Source organism: Echiichthys vipera (assembly GCF_963691815.1).
Source record: "Echiichthys vipera genome assembly, chromosome: 21".
NCBI classification, from domain to species: Eukaryota; Metazoa; Chordata; class Actinopteri; order Perciformes; family Trachinidae; genus Echiichthys; species Echiichthys vipera.
The window spans coordinates 17172414-17188013 of record NC_139846.1 but is presented as its reverse complement, the minus strand read 5'-3'; the positions used below and the strand labels follow the sequence as shown (position 1 = coordinate 17188013).

Sequence of the window (15600 nt, the reverse complement as noted above, 5' to 3'; positions counted from 1 at the left end):
TATCTGGAAGCAGAGGTGGTAATGAAGATATTTGTCGCAGTGAATATGCATATGGCCATTAACTTGCAGGGCTTAAAACATGACTGCTCTCAAGTTCTTTTCCTCTTACTGATACGATGTCCCAAGAAGTTGCTGCTAGAGGGTCTCAGAAAGCTGTGTGTGTGTGTGTGAGAGACGGAGAAAGGCAGAGGGACTGAGAGGGCAAGCGAGAGAGAAAGAATATGAATGAGTCCGTCCTCTTGAGGCATCATACCCTCAGGCCAAAGAAATCAATGCCTGGAGCAGTTTGAGAAGAAGCTGTTGTAGGAAGCTATGTGGGTGATGGCCCGGCCTCCTCTTTTCAAAATCTCAGCTTCCTCCCTTTTACTTTGTGAGCCACACCAACACTTTGTCATTAGTACGTACCAGCAGTGTGAAGAGGACAACAATCGACAAAAAAGACAAAGTGTCTGTTTAGATTCCAAGCTTTTATTCTGCATCGTTACCCCTGGTTCCTACATGGATACCTCAGCCTTCAGCAGCAAACAAAAAAGACAATTGATTGATTGGATTTGTTCATTGAAACAGAAAGTAGTGCATGCACTATACTGTGCTATGCTGCACAAAGTATCATATTCCCACAACTTCATAGAGGACTTAGATTAACACCATAAAGCTAGCAAGTTTATTTCCTGTGGGCCAGGGGTTGGATGTGGGGGCAGAGTCCTCCCAGGAGCCATAACTGGATGCTGTGATTACACTTTTCATTGTGACTTTTATCACCTGCTCTGGATGCTCCCAAATCGATTTTTGTTTGCATTGTAACCCAATGAGTCAGTCTATATCCAGGGCGGTGAGAGTCACTCCATGATTTAAAAACTGACATAATCTAGATGAATTTCTGCGGAGCATCATAGTTTTCAGGTTTCAGCTTGTATATAAGCAACACAAAGAGTTGGCAAGCACTGTGAAATCTTGTGTGAATGTACATTGTTCATATATACACTTCAAATAAGATGGTATTGATTTTTAATAACACTGGACATTTACGTAATTTTAATTTACGTCTACATTTTGTTTCTTCCTGGTCTCCTTTTTTTTATTTTTCATCTTCTGTGCTTTGAGTTTTGCTTATGACTAATTACCATTAAACCTTGAACCTGCATGAAACATTAACAGACCTAACATTGAAATAGTGGTTTTCTGACTGCATTTATCCAGACAAACAGACCAAAGCAATCGTGCAAAACATCATAGTGTGAATGTGAAATGGTCTTACTGTATACTACTTGCCTGTCTGCTCTTTACCGTCTTATCTTTAGCTACCTTCAATCTACTAAGGTTGTTCCTCTGCTCTCAGGTTCTTGCCCTCAGGTACCTCCCCTGGCTATGTTTCACACAAAAAGAGCCCCTTTCTGTGCTGTCCTTTTTTAGATGAGATTAATCAAGATAAAACAGAGAGCAGCGAATGTGACTATAGTGTAACATAGTGAAGTCAGTTTTACAGAAGGAGCTACAGCCAGAACTCTTTCTTTTCTCTTGTTTTGCTATTTATTGCGGGAATGCCCTAAGGTTTCTAGAGGATGAAGGCATCTTCTTCAAGTGCGCTCTAAGAGCTGGTTAATATGTCTTGCTCAGAATTATTAATATACGCAGTTTATTGCATCCAATAGTTCCAAATCAGTAAATTGCAACACAGAACATGGAGATGCAGCCTCCTGGAACACCTACCTAAAGTGCCACTTTACCGTTTAATGTCAGAAAATGTCAGAAAGTGTCACTCTGTATATTCACACTTGTTATCCTCAGGTACCACTGTCATCACAACATTCTTTCTTCTTATTTCCATTCAATTCTCTCAATATCAGCCATTTGCACCAGCAAAACAGTGTGCAGGTGTATTTTTTTATTTTATGAAAATGTCTTAGGAGGCACATATATATACATTTAGGGTTGTCGGCATGAAAGTGAGCTGTAGACTGAATATGAATCGTTCGCCCTTAATGAAACAATACAATCAAACAGTTAAACAACCAAATACTTGCTGCAGTCGATATACTGTAGGGCAAGCTGTTATTTACCAGTGTTTGTTTCTATTCTTTCATGCATGAAGCAAATATTTCTTTCTGCTCTCACATTTAATGGACATGATTTTTGAAATAAGATTGGATTTCTGGTTAGGGAATGAGTGTAAAATCAATAGCAGGCCATGCTTTCTCTCTCTCTCTCTCTCTCTCTCTCTCTCTCTCTCTCTCTCTCTCCCTCTCTCTCTCTCTCTCTCTCTCCCTCTCTCTCTCTCTCTCTCACACTCTCTCTCTCTCTCTCTCTCTCTCTCCCTCTCGCTCTCTCTCTCTCACACTCTCTCTCTCTCTCTATCTCTGTGTGTGTGTGGAAAATGAACAAACTTGAAATTACCAAGAAATAACCTTCACCCTGTCATATTTTCTCGTTCCATCTTCATACAGTATTTTACAGTTACTAGATCAAAACTTAACATCTTTTTTGTTCCTCTGTTTTTTTTTCAGGATGTCAGCAAATATTGACTTTAACACGTTTGGAGCCTATTTGACAACAGCCTGCAAAATGATGAGAATTAACAATTTTTTAAATTCTAGCACAGAAAATCACTCGCTCTAGTCACTCTAGTTAGCTTCACCCTGTTAGACAAACGGCCTGTGTGTGTGTGTGTGTGTGTGTGTGTGTGTGTGTGTGTGTGTGTTAGGTTTTAGATGGATGCTGTTGAGTCATTGCAGACCAGACGTGGTGATATATTGCAATTGTCGGACCAGCCAGCTCCTCTCCTACCAGTTAATGAAAACCTCAGCCCCAGGGCCCCCTTGTCACATCACATCATTCTCATCAATCAATCAAACATATACATGCATGTATTCACACATACTATAATGTCTGTATAATCCGCGTGGGCTTTGTGAACAGCCTCATTGTCTTACACACCCTTCATGCTCACCTACGCCATGCTATTCGTGTAATAGAGTATGAACATTATTCATTCTAAAGAGGCCATACGCTCTACTGTAGAACAGTAGCTATCTATAGCATAAAGTAAAGTAGAGGTATGTGAAACAGATGAGTGATAGGTCCAGCAAGGCATTAATATACAGTACATGAATACATAATTGTTTTCAGAGACGACTTGTCTGACTATGTGGGAATGGGTTGAATGAGAATTGTACAGAGAAAATGATTAAATGCATCCCAGGAGCTTGCTATTGTGAGGAATACAATGTGTCTACTTACAGCCTCTTTAGATTCAAACAAACTGCATATTTAGAACGTTAATCACCCAGAAGTGTAGTTCTTGAAAAAATGTTTTCTTGCATAGTTGTGCTAAGTGACCAGAATAAACTCTGAAGATCAAATTTAGTAGTACAGAAGTAACAAGATCAGTGCCTTTTCCAATGTAAATAACAAGGCATTAGATTCATCAAACACTCCCTTGGCTAAAATTCGTACCTGTTTCCTCTGATATGACATGTTGAATATTGTGTTTAATTTGAGTCTTTTTTCCTGTGTGTGTGTGTGTGTGTGTGTGTGTGCTTGTGTGGTTTTTCTTTTATAATGACTATTGCACTCTTCAAGCGGTCTATCGCAAATCATGAATATTGACAGTGTGAAGCTTCTGTTGAGCTATTATGCTGATCATACAGTCAAGCAGCGACACTTCCTATGTGGTGTAAGATTACAAGTGTGTGTATGTGAAGCCGAAGAGTGTTGGTAATTGGTCTCACGGGGGCCTCAAAGAGAGAGACAGTGTAAGGAGAATAACCTCTCCCCCCTAGAATGCTCGCACATGTACTGTACACACACACACACACACACACACACACACACACACACACATACACACACACACACACACACACACTAATATATCCCTCCACTGGAGTGGAAGGTGCTGAGAGTGACTCAATGACTCCCACTAAATCATTGGTTAGATTATCCTCCAGGGGTTGAGAGATTTAGACTGTCGGTCGACTGATTCAGCCCCCAAAGCTCTGAGATGTCCTATCCACCCATGACATCACACTACAGCTACGCCCTTGAGTGTGAGTGCATGTTGATGCGTGTTGTGTGTTTCACAGGCCCCAACAGGATGCAGGAGGTCAAAATGTATTTAGTAGACAAGACGCAGTCGGTGGGGGTGATTTTGTTGTTTAAAAAACATATGTCCTGGCAATCGCATATACGCACGCATAAATGTATACAATTAGGAAACAGGACGTGGCTGCTTCAGCTCAGCCGAAGGAAAGGATTATAGTAGATATAAGTAGGAGGAGAATATTGTGGAATTGCCAAAAGATAAAAGCTGTTACACTGGGAAGATGAAAAAGTTATCAAAGTGTGAATGAAAATGATATGTCGAGCAGAAGTGGTGAACCAAATATGAAATGTCGGGTCAATATAACAGCCGATTCAAATGGAGACATTGAAATATATATTATAGGAAACATTCAGCATCAATGACTGATGCATTCATTTCAGAGAGCGCCTTATACATAAACTATTTTTAGAAAAGTTAGTAGAACACTCTTCACATCTCAGTCAGTGCCAATGAATGGTTCTGCATGTAGGATCTATCATCAGGGACTCACGCTGGGTAAGGCCAAACTGTTTCTGACTGTGAGCCAGTAAACGCCTGTGAGATATTACGATTGCTGTTCCAAGTGTTTTCACCTTCGACCTCTGTAATCTGTGTTAACCCTGTGATGTTTGTCTACTAATTGACTCTATTTGTAATACAGTATGCTTATTGGGGTTGACATGACATATCGTTCTAGTATTTTCATCTGCTAATCTCCAACTGGAAACGTTTAAAAACATTTTGATCTGGGAAAATACAGTTCCTTTTAAAATACCTCTAAATACTTTAAACAACAGTGTGTAGAGTATTAAGAGTATTAGAGTCAGTGTGCTTTAGACGTGCTGTTGATTGATTGTCTGGGAGCTACTGTTTTTCTGAGTTTTTTGGGGCCAGCAGTGTGCAGATAGATCATCTGTCCTTTTGACTTTAATTTGCTGGTGTACTTAGCAGCCTGTGGTATTATCATTCATATGCAAATGGTTATTGTTATGCTAATATTATGGCTACTTTGTCACATGCGATTATGGTTCAGTCAAGGAGCCCTTAATAGAGCCAACAGTGCATGCCTTTCAATTAATATTGCAGATGGGTTTGCTGAAATGTTCTTTTGTATTTTACACCACTTTAACTGCTGAATAAAATGTTTCCCGTGTAGTACACAAATAGGAAATTCTAAATCTGTTTACAGTCATATTGTTAAGATTTCCGGTTGATTCAGCAACATCCTGGTGGTAACAACACTACTACATGTCCCAGAATACTGAGGGCAGCAGAACTAATTATTTTCACTTTTATAAAGAAGTCATGCAGTATTTTTTTTTCTAATATTCTAGAAATATTTTTTATATAATATTTTTTCCATTATTCTGTGAGCAACTATGATCGATTTTTAGTAAAACTAGTGTTTTACCTGCTTGGAAAGTTGGCTGTGTGCAACCTGTCGCCTGCAGCTCTTCATCCAACAGCTTACTGTGGCTGCTCCCATTCCATCACTCCCATGCATATTTCAAATTTCAAATTGTCAAGCTCACTGACAAACACATTGCATTCTACTGGTGCTTTGAGACTTAAATGTTTTAATGTGAAGCTGCAGTAGTAGGAAGTGTTTGGTTTGCATTAGCAGTAACTTCATACAGCATTATTTTCCTTTAAAAATCAGCAGCTTCCAGCTCGTAAAAGGTGGCTTTATTCACAACTAACTTCTTACTTACCATGTAATACATCAACCTTATAGGGCTCCTGGATATCTGCATGATCTACAGAGAAAACTGCGTAGCATAACACTGCATATAAAAGAAACAAATAAATGCACAAACCAATAAACACCACAAACCAGGTCTTACATATAGTAAAAGGTAGAGCAAAAGTTAAAACACTCAGGTTTAATAACGAAGATCAGGCAAATATCATTATGAATATGACTAACTTATCAAAGTGAACTTTCTGCATCTGTAACTACATGAGTCATCATTAAAACTTTAATTATAATGTTCAATAATCTACCAAAAGTGAAACTTTTATTCTTCCATTTAAAAATGTGTGCAGTAGAGCCTTTAATATCTGAATCTCTAGTTCAATTACATGTCATGACAGTTGTGCTGCAGTGAGCCTTTTTAGACGAGTATAAATATTAGACAATCCCTGTCTGTGTGAAGTACAATAATACAGGGCACACCCAGTGTCAGGCCACCCGTCCCTGGTGAATTATGCATGGAGCTATTCTGTCATTATCTGTGCCGGTGCAAAACGGTGATAGCTCACCTATCATAATAACTATAATAGCCTGGTGATTTAGACACACACAGCAGATGTTCCCGAACTGAAATTGTGCAACCGGCAGGTGCTGCTTGTAGTGGAAACACACATTTTGTGCATGTGTAAACAAACACACACAAGCAGCTATGTGAATGTGTTTTTTTAAGCAGGCATGCAGATACACACACATACACTTGAGGAACACATACATAAGCAGCCCTGCACGGGCAGATATTACAGAGTGAGTGTGTACATGTGTGTACTTCAAAAAATATTTCTCTCACTGGAAATGGTTTAAATGTTGTGAACATGAAAAATGATCCCTTCTTGAAAGAAACCAAGAAGCCCTCTGTGGAAGATACTCACTGAATAAAACAGTCTTGCAGGATGGACATTTGACGTCCAAACTTTGTTTGGTAGATCAGGACATCTATTATCCTCTTGGCTGTTTCAAAAGAAAAAAAACCTCAATCTGGCATGCTCTATAAACATTAAACATAAAACTTTATATTCCTTTTCTGTTGTATAAAAAAATTCAGAAACACTGGAGCCCCTTTCGTACTACGGTCATTGCATGTGTGTGTCTCCAGATGCAGGGATGACTTGTAGCATAACTGGGGTGTGTGATTGCATCTTTATTGTTTATGCAGCCCTTTTTATTGTTGTTTTTTTTTACTACAGGTATAAATAAATGTTTTGTGTGTTCATTTATGGATGAGAACAGAGTATGTCTACTGTGGGAGTATTTTTTCCATATACTCTAGTCTGCAGTTAAAAATTGTAGGCTTTGCATCTGCATAAGAGTGTGTAGGACTTGAAAGGAGCTGAGTGGGAGAGGAGGAAACTGCAGAGAGATGAAATATCTCCATTGGGCTTGTCAATACCACGGTGCATTGTTTTCTTTGTTTTATTTTAGGAATAGGGTTTTTTTGTTGCAGCTGTCAGTAGTCAGGCATTAAAAGTCATTTCAATGAACACTTTGACTAGACAATTCTCTTCCAGCCCGACTGTTGAACTGTCACTCAGCTGTCATATCCACAAAAGTTAGTCCTCAGCCTTGTTGTGAGCACAATAGGCTTCTTTCTGAAAAGCGTATCAGAGTGCTCACACACACAGGTATGAACATACACGCGCACACATACAGATACACACTTACCAACAGGCAATTTAGAGTCACACACACACACACACACACACACACACACACACACACACACACACACACACACACACTCCCTTCTGTGTGGAGTTTGCATGTTCTCCCCGTGTCTGCGTGGGTTTTCTCTGGGTTCTCCGGTTTCCTCCCACAGTCCAAAGACATGCAGGTGTTAGGTTGATTGTTGACTCTAAAATTGCCCGTAGGTGTGAATGGTTGTCTGTCTCTGTTCGTCTCTATGTGCCCTGCGATAGACTGGCGTCCTGTCCAGGGTGTACCCCGCCTCATGCCCGTTGTCAGCTGGGATCGGATCCAGCCCCCCGCGACCCTGACAGGGACAAGCGGTTGAAGATGAATGAATGAATATATATACACATATATATATATATATATACATATATACAAGTGAAAGTAGACATAAATACTTTGCATCCACAAAAACAAAAGCACATTTCACTTTTCAGCCTCAGTGCTTTGACATATATTTGTGTTAGTCTGAGTCTTATCTGTGATGTAGATGTTTAATTCTTTTCATGCACATTTCACCAACTCCCAACACAAACACGATTTCAAAACGTTGTACATCTCACACACACACACACACACACACACACACACACACACACACACACACACACAAACACACACACACACACACACGCACACACACACACTCCCCACCCGAACATCCTGCACAGAGCATTAAAGCCCACTCCTCTGCCTTGATTGACAGGTTACTGTTATGTTGTCACACTGTCATGCTGATGATTATGAAGCACAAACAACTGTTGATATGGCAACCACCAGTGGGTAGATACATGTCAATACAGCAGACAGATCTTCAGAACAGATTGAGTGGTTCCCAAAGTAGCTCTATGCCTAAATGTGAGTTGGCACATTTTTTTCCTAACATTAAATGCACTTTTGTCCCTGGAAAGATATCACACGAAAGCTCATTCAGAGCCCTGTATGCAATGATCAGTGTATACACAGCTCTGGGTCTGTACTGTCCAATAAGTCAGTTATTTGTCTTTGGGCTGCCCTTCAGTCTAGATTTGAAAATATTCGTCTTGTAAGCAGTGCAGTCAAAAGGTAAATGGAAGTGTGAATCAAATCATCCATCAGTCACTGAGGTTTATGGTAAGCTCTGGACAATTTTATTGGGTTTCTTTTTCTTGCCTCCACGTCAGTGACAGCCTTGGCAGGGAGGATAATGTTTACAGGTTGTCCGTCTGTCCCATTCTCATGCCGCAATATCTCAGGAACGCCAGGAGGGAGTTTCTTCACATTTGGCACAAACGTCCACTTTGACTCAAGAACAAACTGTTAAGATTCTGGTGGTCAAAGGTCAAGGTCACTGTTATTGATCATGACTCAAGAATTTGTAGGCTTACCATGACACAGTTTCACACATAAAGTATGTCTAACAGGATAAAACCCTGGACAGGACGCCAGTCTATCACAGGGCACATAGAGACTACAACTACTCACATTCACATTCACACCTATAGGGCAATTTGGAGTCACTCCACACAGAAGGGCCCCAAGCAGGATTTAGAACCCTCTTGCTGTGAGATGTTTTATATGATTATGAAAGTCTGTTTATGCTTCAAACATCTTTGAAACTGAAATATATTAACATATCAGCATTATGTTGAATACTTATGTGCAGTTCTCAAATGTCAGCATCCAATTGCTTTGAATGTCCTTGAGATTGGACAATGAATATAAAGGCATAGAGGCTCTCTGGTCTAATTTTGCTTTGTGTAATGCAGTTCTGTTTTGAGCAGTTTTGAGCAGTTTTAGTAACTTCCGTGATAAATCTAAATTCAACTGGGGTAAAGTGCAGTAGTTTATTGGTGCTGTTCTTCACTACTCATCTACAATTTGGCAATGAAGGAAATACTTCAACTCCAACTGTTCTAACAAGCCTCTTGCCATCTTTCTCTAACTGAAAAGCCATATACAGAAACGGGGAGACGCAATCATTGTACCTCATTCCAAGCTAATTAGTAGGTTTATAGCCTAATGAAAAAGGTCTATTAAATAGACTGGACTGCTTTGTAATGACCAACTTCCCCTTGTTTGGCTTGAATGGTTCTCCATCACTCAGGTTTAGTTCATCCCTGAACAGCAGTCGCTCTGAGAGCTTACATTTTTGCAAACCCTCCCTATGCTGTAGCTGGAGAACTGGTTCAAGCTACCATTCATCCTGCTTGTTCAGCTCTCCTTGAACAAGACACTGAATCCATCCCAGCTCCCATCTGTGCTGTAGCTGACCATGACACCTGACCTCTTTGCAGGCAAATATGATTGGATGTCCTCATCACTGTCACTGTTTCAGTTCTTAGTTCTTGAAGCTCGTATTGACAGCCTCTCCAATGTGTAGGGTTGTTACATCATCATCTTCGTACATCATTATTGGGATGGCATTGGTTTTTGTTTAAGTAAAAATTTGACTAACACAGAGAAAATTGGGGCAGTCTCTGTGTTGCTTTTCCATTTCATTTATCTCAGTACGCCCCTAGAGGCATACAGAGTTAAAAAATTGTGAAAACTAAAAGAGGTCTGTCTCATTCAGGGGAATCTCTCCGCAGGGGGTTACCAGTTTGTGCTGTATAAAATCAGACACACTGTTGCAGGCCCATTATCGCTCTCTGTCAAAATAATCTCTATTCTTTCCTACCTATTTTATATTTGTTGGGTAATCACTAGAAAATTAGTCCAGACATTAATTGACACCCATTGTTTCACTATAAAAACAGATGAAGAAATATGGATTATGTCTGTAAATACAGCTGGTTTTCTGCACACCAGGATTTATTCTTGGAAAACTTCTTGCTGAGGCATTGGTAAATATGAGATGGGGCATTATGGCCTATTAGGCTCTTATTTTAACACTGAAAATAATAAAACAGCTCAGGTCTGCACACCAGGCCTGCCATTTATTACTCTGTCCAGCTCAACAGGATAGCAATTATCACAGACATAACCCGCTTTCACTTCAAACTGTCTGAATTTGACACATTGTGTGTGAGTGCTTTGTAACTGTGTGAATCTGTGTTGGTGTGTACGTATTTATATTTTCATGTATGCCTACAGTATGTATGTTTGTGTGTGTGCATGAAAACCATTAAAATGTCCTCTTTGCAGAATTTGCAGCTGAATGCCTAACCTGTGGAACGTGTACTTGTGTGTATGTTCTTGTGTCATTTGAGAGCAAACTGTGGCGCGCACATCCACATCCACATCCACATCCCCACTCACATCCACACTGACAGCCTTATCAGGATGAGCAAGTGTTCTTAAGTGCTATTATCTGTGAAGGGAGGCGGCTGGAGGATTTGAGCCGAACTTTGTGTGGCAGCGTGTAACTCTTTCAGAGTGATGCTCTCCAAGCTAAGGAATAATGATTCATGAAGGATGCTGCTGCTTGGATTCCTGTCTGGCTACAAGCTTATACTTTAAAATGCATTAACAACATGTTTACCTGGTTTTTATTGGTGTCATAAAAATTCAAAATGAACTGTCAGTTTTGCACACTTTTTCATTTTTCTAGGTAAATCCCTCCACATAAATGTATCGATTTACACACACAAATTAATACTACTCTCTACTGTAACTTAAGGCATTTAAGTTGATGCCTGATTGGTTAATTTACAAAATATGTCTGTCACCACAAGGCTACCATACCACCAGAGAGTTTGTTTGTTTTTACGTCTTAGTTTTGAAGGCATTAGTTAAACTTAGATACTAACATCATATTCCCATGAGACATAAACCCTCATGCACAGGTTGGAGAGGTGCGAACCATAACTTGTATATAGTCTGTATATTTGTGAATGCTACTATAAGTGGAGTGTGTATGTATGCATATGAATTTCCTGGGGAACGGCAGAGGACGCTGTCTGTTGATTTAAGCAGTGTGGCATTTGAGAGTTGAGTTGTGAATCTGAAATGTCTCTTTAATATAGGCTCACTTTTAACAGAGAGGCACTGCCTTGCCGACGTCGTGGCATTGCAGGCGAGAGTGTGCAATGTTGTGGAATAATGCTGCACTTATTAGATCTCTTTCTCCTGCCTATCAGCTCTCTGAGTGTCTCACGCAAAGTTGTATTTCTCTTTATGGTGAAATACACTTTAACGCCGTGACACAACGTGTGCTACTGTTATCCGCCTTCTCTGCAGGCACATGGAAGCACAGCCCTTCCACCACCTTGTTATCATTATTCTAATTTACTTCTCTCTCTGCATTAGCCAGATTTGGATTTTGACTGCAATATAATCACTCCACCTATAATTAGGAATCGGTTTCAACAACTAGTTCCAAGTTTACAAGAACCTAGAATTTGTTAAGAAACATGCTTTTGGATTCCATTTAGCAAAACTGAAAGCAACATTTAGACTTAACTGCCCTTCTGTGTGCATGAATGGACACATACTGTATGTTTCAATGGATGTGTATACTATTTAGACTTAATGACCTGGAGTTGGTGCTTGCAAGCCTGGCAAAATGCATTAGTCTGTATGACATGATGAAGTATTTTCTGCAGCTTGGTATAATACCGCAGCCCAGTCATAGTCCTATTTTTCCCCAAATCAGCCCTTCCCAGCAAGTAAAACAAGAGCAAAACGGGAAATTACACATATGACAGTGTTAATAAAATGTTTGTTTTTTCCTTTTCATACTCATAATACAAGAATTAAAAGCATAGTTCAATAAAAACTGGAATCAAAAATGAAAAAAAAAAAAAACGTTTACAGTCCCAACCTCATTCTAATACTGTACATGCCCTAAGCAAGTAGAAAAGCACTGGTCTGCCTTATGATATTTATGTTTGACCTTTTTCTGTTGAGAAAAGATTTGCAGAGCATAATCCAAATTCATATTCAGATAGTCAAACAAATCCACAAAGGAAGACTACACAGTGCAGCCACATTTTTTTCCCAGAGAAGCAACTGGGGATAATTGCCTTATTTTAATTTAATCTGCTTGTCCAAGAATTTGAACCAATGACCTTTTGGTCACAGCCCTGCATTTCTATCCTTCAGGCAGTTGCTGCCTTGACAATGACTGTTTTCCATTAGTCTAGTAAGCTGCAAATTCCTGAAGTCTTTACATTTTTTATTTCAATTGACCTTTAATTATATCAGTCAAAGTCAGTCCCAGCTGGAGTAATTGTTTAAGTAGTGTCCCTTTGCAACTAGTCCCTTAATCATAAACAGGAACACACAGTCAAATTAGGATATTTTGCCATTACGCTTTTAACTTATATAACACAGATTCTACGATGACTTTTTTCCACAAGGCAATTCAATTTGATTGCATCATTTGGGTTCTAAAAATCACTAATATAAAAGGAAACATGCTGAATGTTAATGAAGTGATATAGTTTAAAGTAAGTGGGTGAGCAGGTAATGATGAGTGCATGAAAACATCTTTAAACCAACAATTACAGTATTCTAAAAGTAAACACACTATATAGCAAGTTGCTTCAAGTAGATTTACCCATTGAACCCTTTCTACCACATTGCTGTGATTTGATCATTAGTTGATTCAATTTCTGCTTTGGTAATTTGTAACTGATCAAATTTTTCCTGCATTCATGCTTGCCCCCTCTTTAGTGCTGCACTATTGTGTCACAGTAATTATCAGTTACCTAATAATGACTTTCAACTTAAAAGAAGTGCAGGACCAGCTGCATCCTGAGGGCAAAATGAAAGTGTGACGCACAAAACTATCGACTTTATGCTAAAAGTTAATATTGTTTCCTCTGAATATTTGATTTCAAAGTAGAAAGCTGCATCCTTTTCTTTTTCTTATGTTAACATCTAAAACCACATGCAAAATGCTTGCAAATACTTATTTGTATATTAAAAAGGATAGTTCAGGTTTTTAAAATGTGGATGTATGAGATATTTGTCCATAGTGAGTGGATTACCTACTGAAGCTAAGCAATGTCCTTCAGTGGGTGGAGGCAGCAGTTTAACATATTTTAGACTCCTTATAAAAGGCCTACCTAATAAATCAATATCATTTTAAGTGTACGCTATGTTTTGAATATTTTCATGACTTTAAATTGCTCTCAGACAGCTCTTTCTGAGGTGGGAGCAGGTGTGTTCTTGCTTGGTTTGAATAAAAACCTGTAGCCACACTGGCCCTGTCATGAATCAGCTTGAGAACCCTGATCTATGCTCTCCTGAAAGCTACCAGACTGCATTGACGTATGCGTGACATTTACATCGCAGAAACACAAAAATTGCTGGTTTACCGCTGCCTCGGTTGGTTTTTATTTGTTTGTAAATTTTGTTAGTTCCTATCCTATCTCTTTAAAACACCAAAGTCACACAATGACACAAACTAACCAATGAAGGCAGTGGTAGACCAGCAATGACCCTTTCTGTAAACTTGGACTTGATAGCAATGTAAAGCAGTGAAATTATTCTAAATATAGCTTAAACTTAAACTGATCATTTTTGTTTAGATGTCTAAAATACACCCTGCCTACCTTTCTGAACAGGGGCTGGGCTGACCGCTGTCTGTAGTCTATTGTCTATAGCAACAGAGTCAATAAAGTATTTTAATATACTAGGTACAAATTACCAGAAAACATGCTAATATATTGTGATACATTTTATATAGATGTGAAATAACCAATATTGGGGAAAGAATATTTTGGCCATATCACGCAGCCCTACCTCAAAGCTACGGTTCACTTCTCCTTTCCAACCTCTCCACTTGCCTGTCTCCGTGGCAGAGTATTAACCATTGCATGCACTAGAAGACAGCGATGCTCCAGAAATAGGCTACTGTGTTTAACATCAAGATGTATTCAACCAGTCAACCAGTCATTCTATGAAAGCTATTTAGAAAATGCCCGTGTCTGGGAGAGCATTACCATCTCAGCCACCGAGACAAATAGACAGACCAACACATGGAAATGTATTCAGTTAATCTCATATACCTCAACAAACCTGTACACAGGAAGGCACGTTAGTCAGAAATTGTACAATGACACCCAAGGCACACCCTCATACAGACGTGCAATTAGAAAGTGCGGTAAGCAGGAATACCAGTCTATATGGGACAAACGCGGACACAAGCCAACTAGCCCAGGCAGCGAGTCTAATGGTGTAGATTAAGTCCGATGAACGAGTCTATGTATCAGTTAGTCTGTCTGTGTCTGCATTGATCACACAGCAGGCGGCTCAATACTCATCTCCAATTTTCTTTTTCTGCCCGTCTGATTTTTTCCTACTAATCTTTGTCTTTTTCTCTCTCTTTCCCATCAATTGATAGAAAAGACATTTGGCTTTTGTTGTTGCGTGAATGAGTGTATGTCCTTGTGTAGTTGTGTATGTGCCTACACTATCCATTTGACTATAAAATTATTGATAACTAATTGCACAGGACCCTATTCTGTAAAATGTTAGTTTTATAAAAAAAATAATTATTAATAATTGGCCTGTGACTTACTGCTGAAATGACATTTATGACTGAGGTTTTTTTTCTTAATTAATATGATTTTGTTTGTTTATTCATAGTTGAGCAGAATAGGACGTAAATAAATTTGGACCATTAGCGGTTGTTTTCAGTTTGGTAAATTCAATTTTAAATAGAATTTTACTTTTCCTCATAATGGAAAGTGCTTTCAAAGCTCTGTTGCAATCTGCCTATGTTTTAGTTTCCCTTTTATAATTATTCTCATTATTAACCACATTCTTCTTTTGCAGTTCAGCAGATGAGCAGTTTCGCTGGAACGCTCAAGGTAAAGTTCACTGTTAATGCTTATACAAACATACACTTGCTGTTTTTGTTTAGTTTTTACTGCTGTCTATCTGTTTATTGCTTTTTTGTACATTAGACCATGAGTGTCATGAAAGGCACCCATAAATAAAATGTATTATTTTTTTGAATTCATACTGCTCAGCCATGCATGCAAAATAGAGGTCCAAAAATGTGTGCCAGAACCCCAAAAGACACAGAAAAGTCCTACCTGGAGCCCAACAGGATCCATATATTACTTGAAAGTCCAGACGTATACCCATTCAGATACGAAAAATGTCAAACCCGAACTCGGACAGACACAGACCCAATCCGCACCAT

The 15600-nt window shown here is 39.1% G+C and overlaps 1 protein-coding gene across 1 annotated transcript in view; it reads left to right on the top strand.

The window, feature by feature from the left end:
• Positions 1 to 15600, top strand: part of ctnnd2a (catenin (cadherin-associated protein), delta 2a) — a gene marked incomplete at both ends in the record, with an annotated part of 219090 nt that overhangs the window by 62104 nt on the left and 141386 nt on the right. The window contains one exon of the mRNA XM_083935772.1: positions 15228 to 15262. Coding sequence (XP_083791898.1) covers positions 15228 to 15262 — 35 coding nt within the window. The remainder of the gene's footprint in view (positions 1 to 15227; positions 15263 to 15600) is intronic.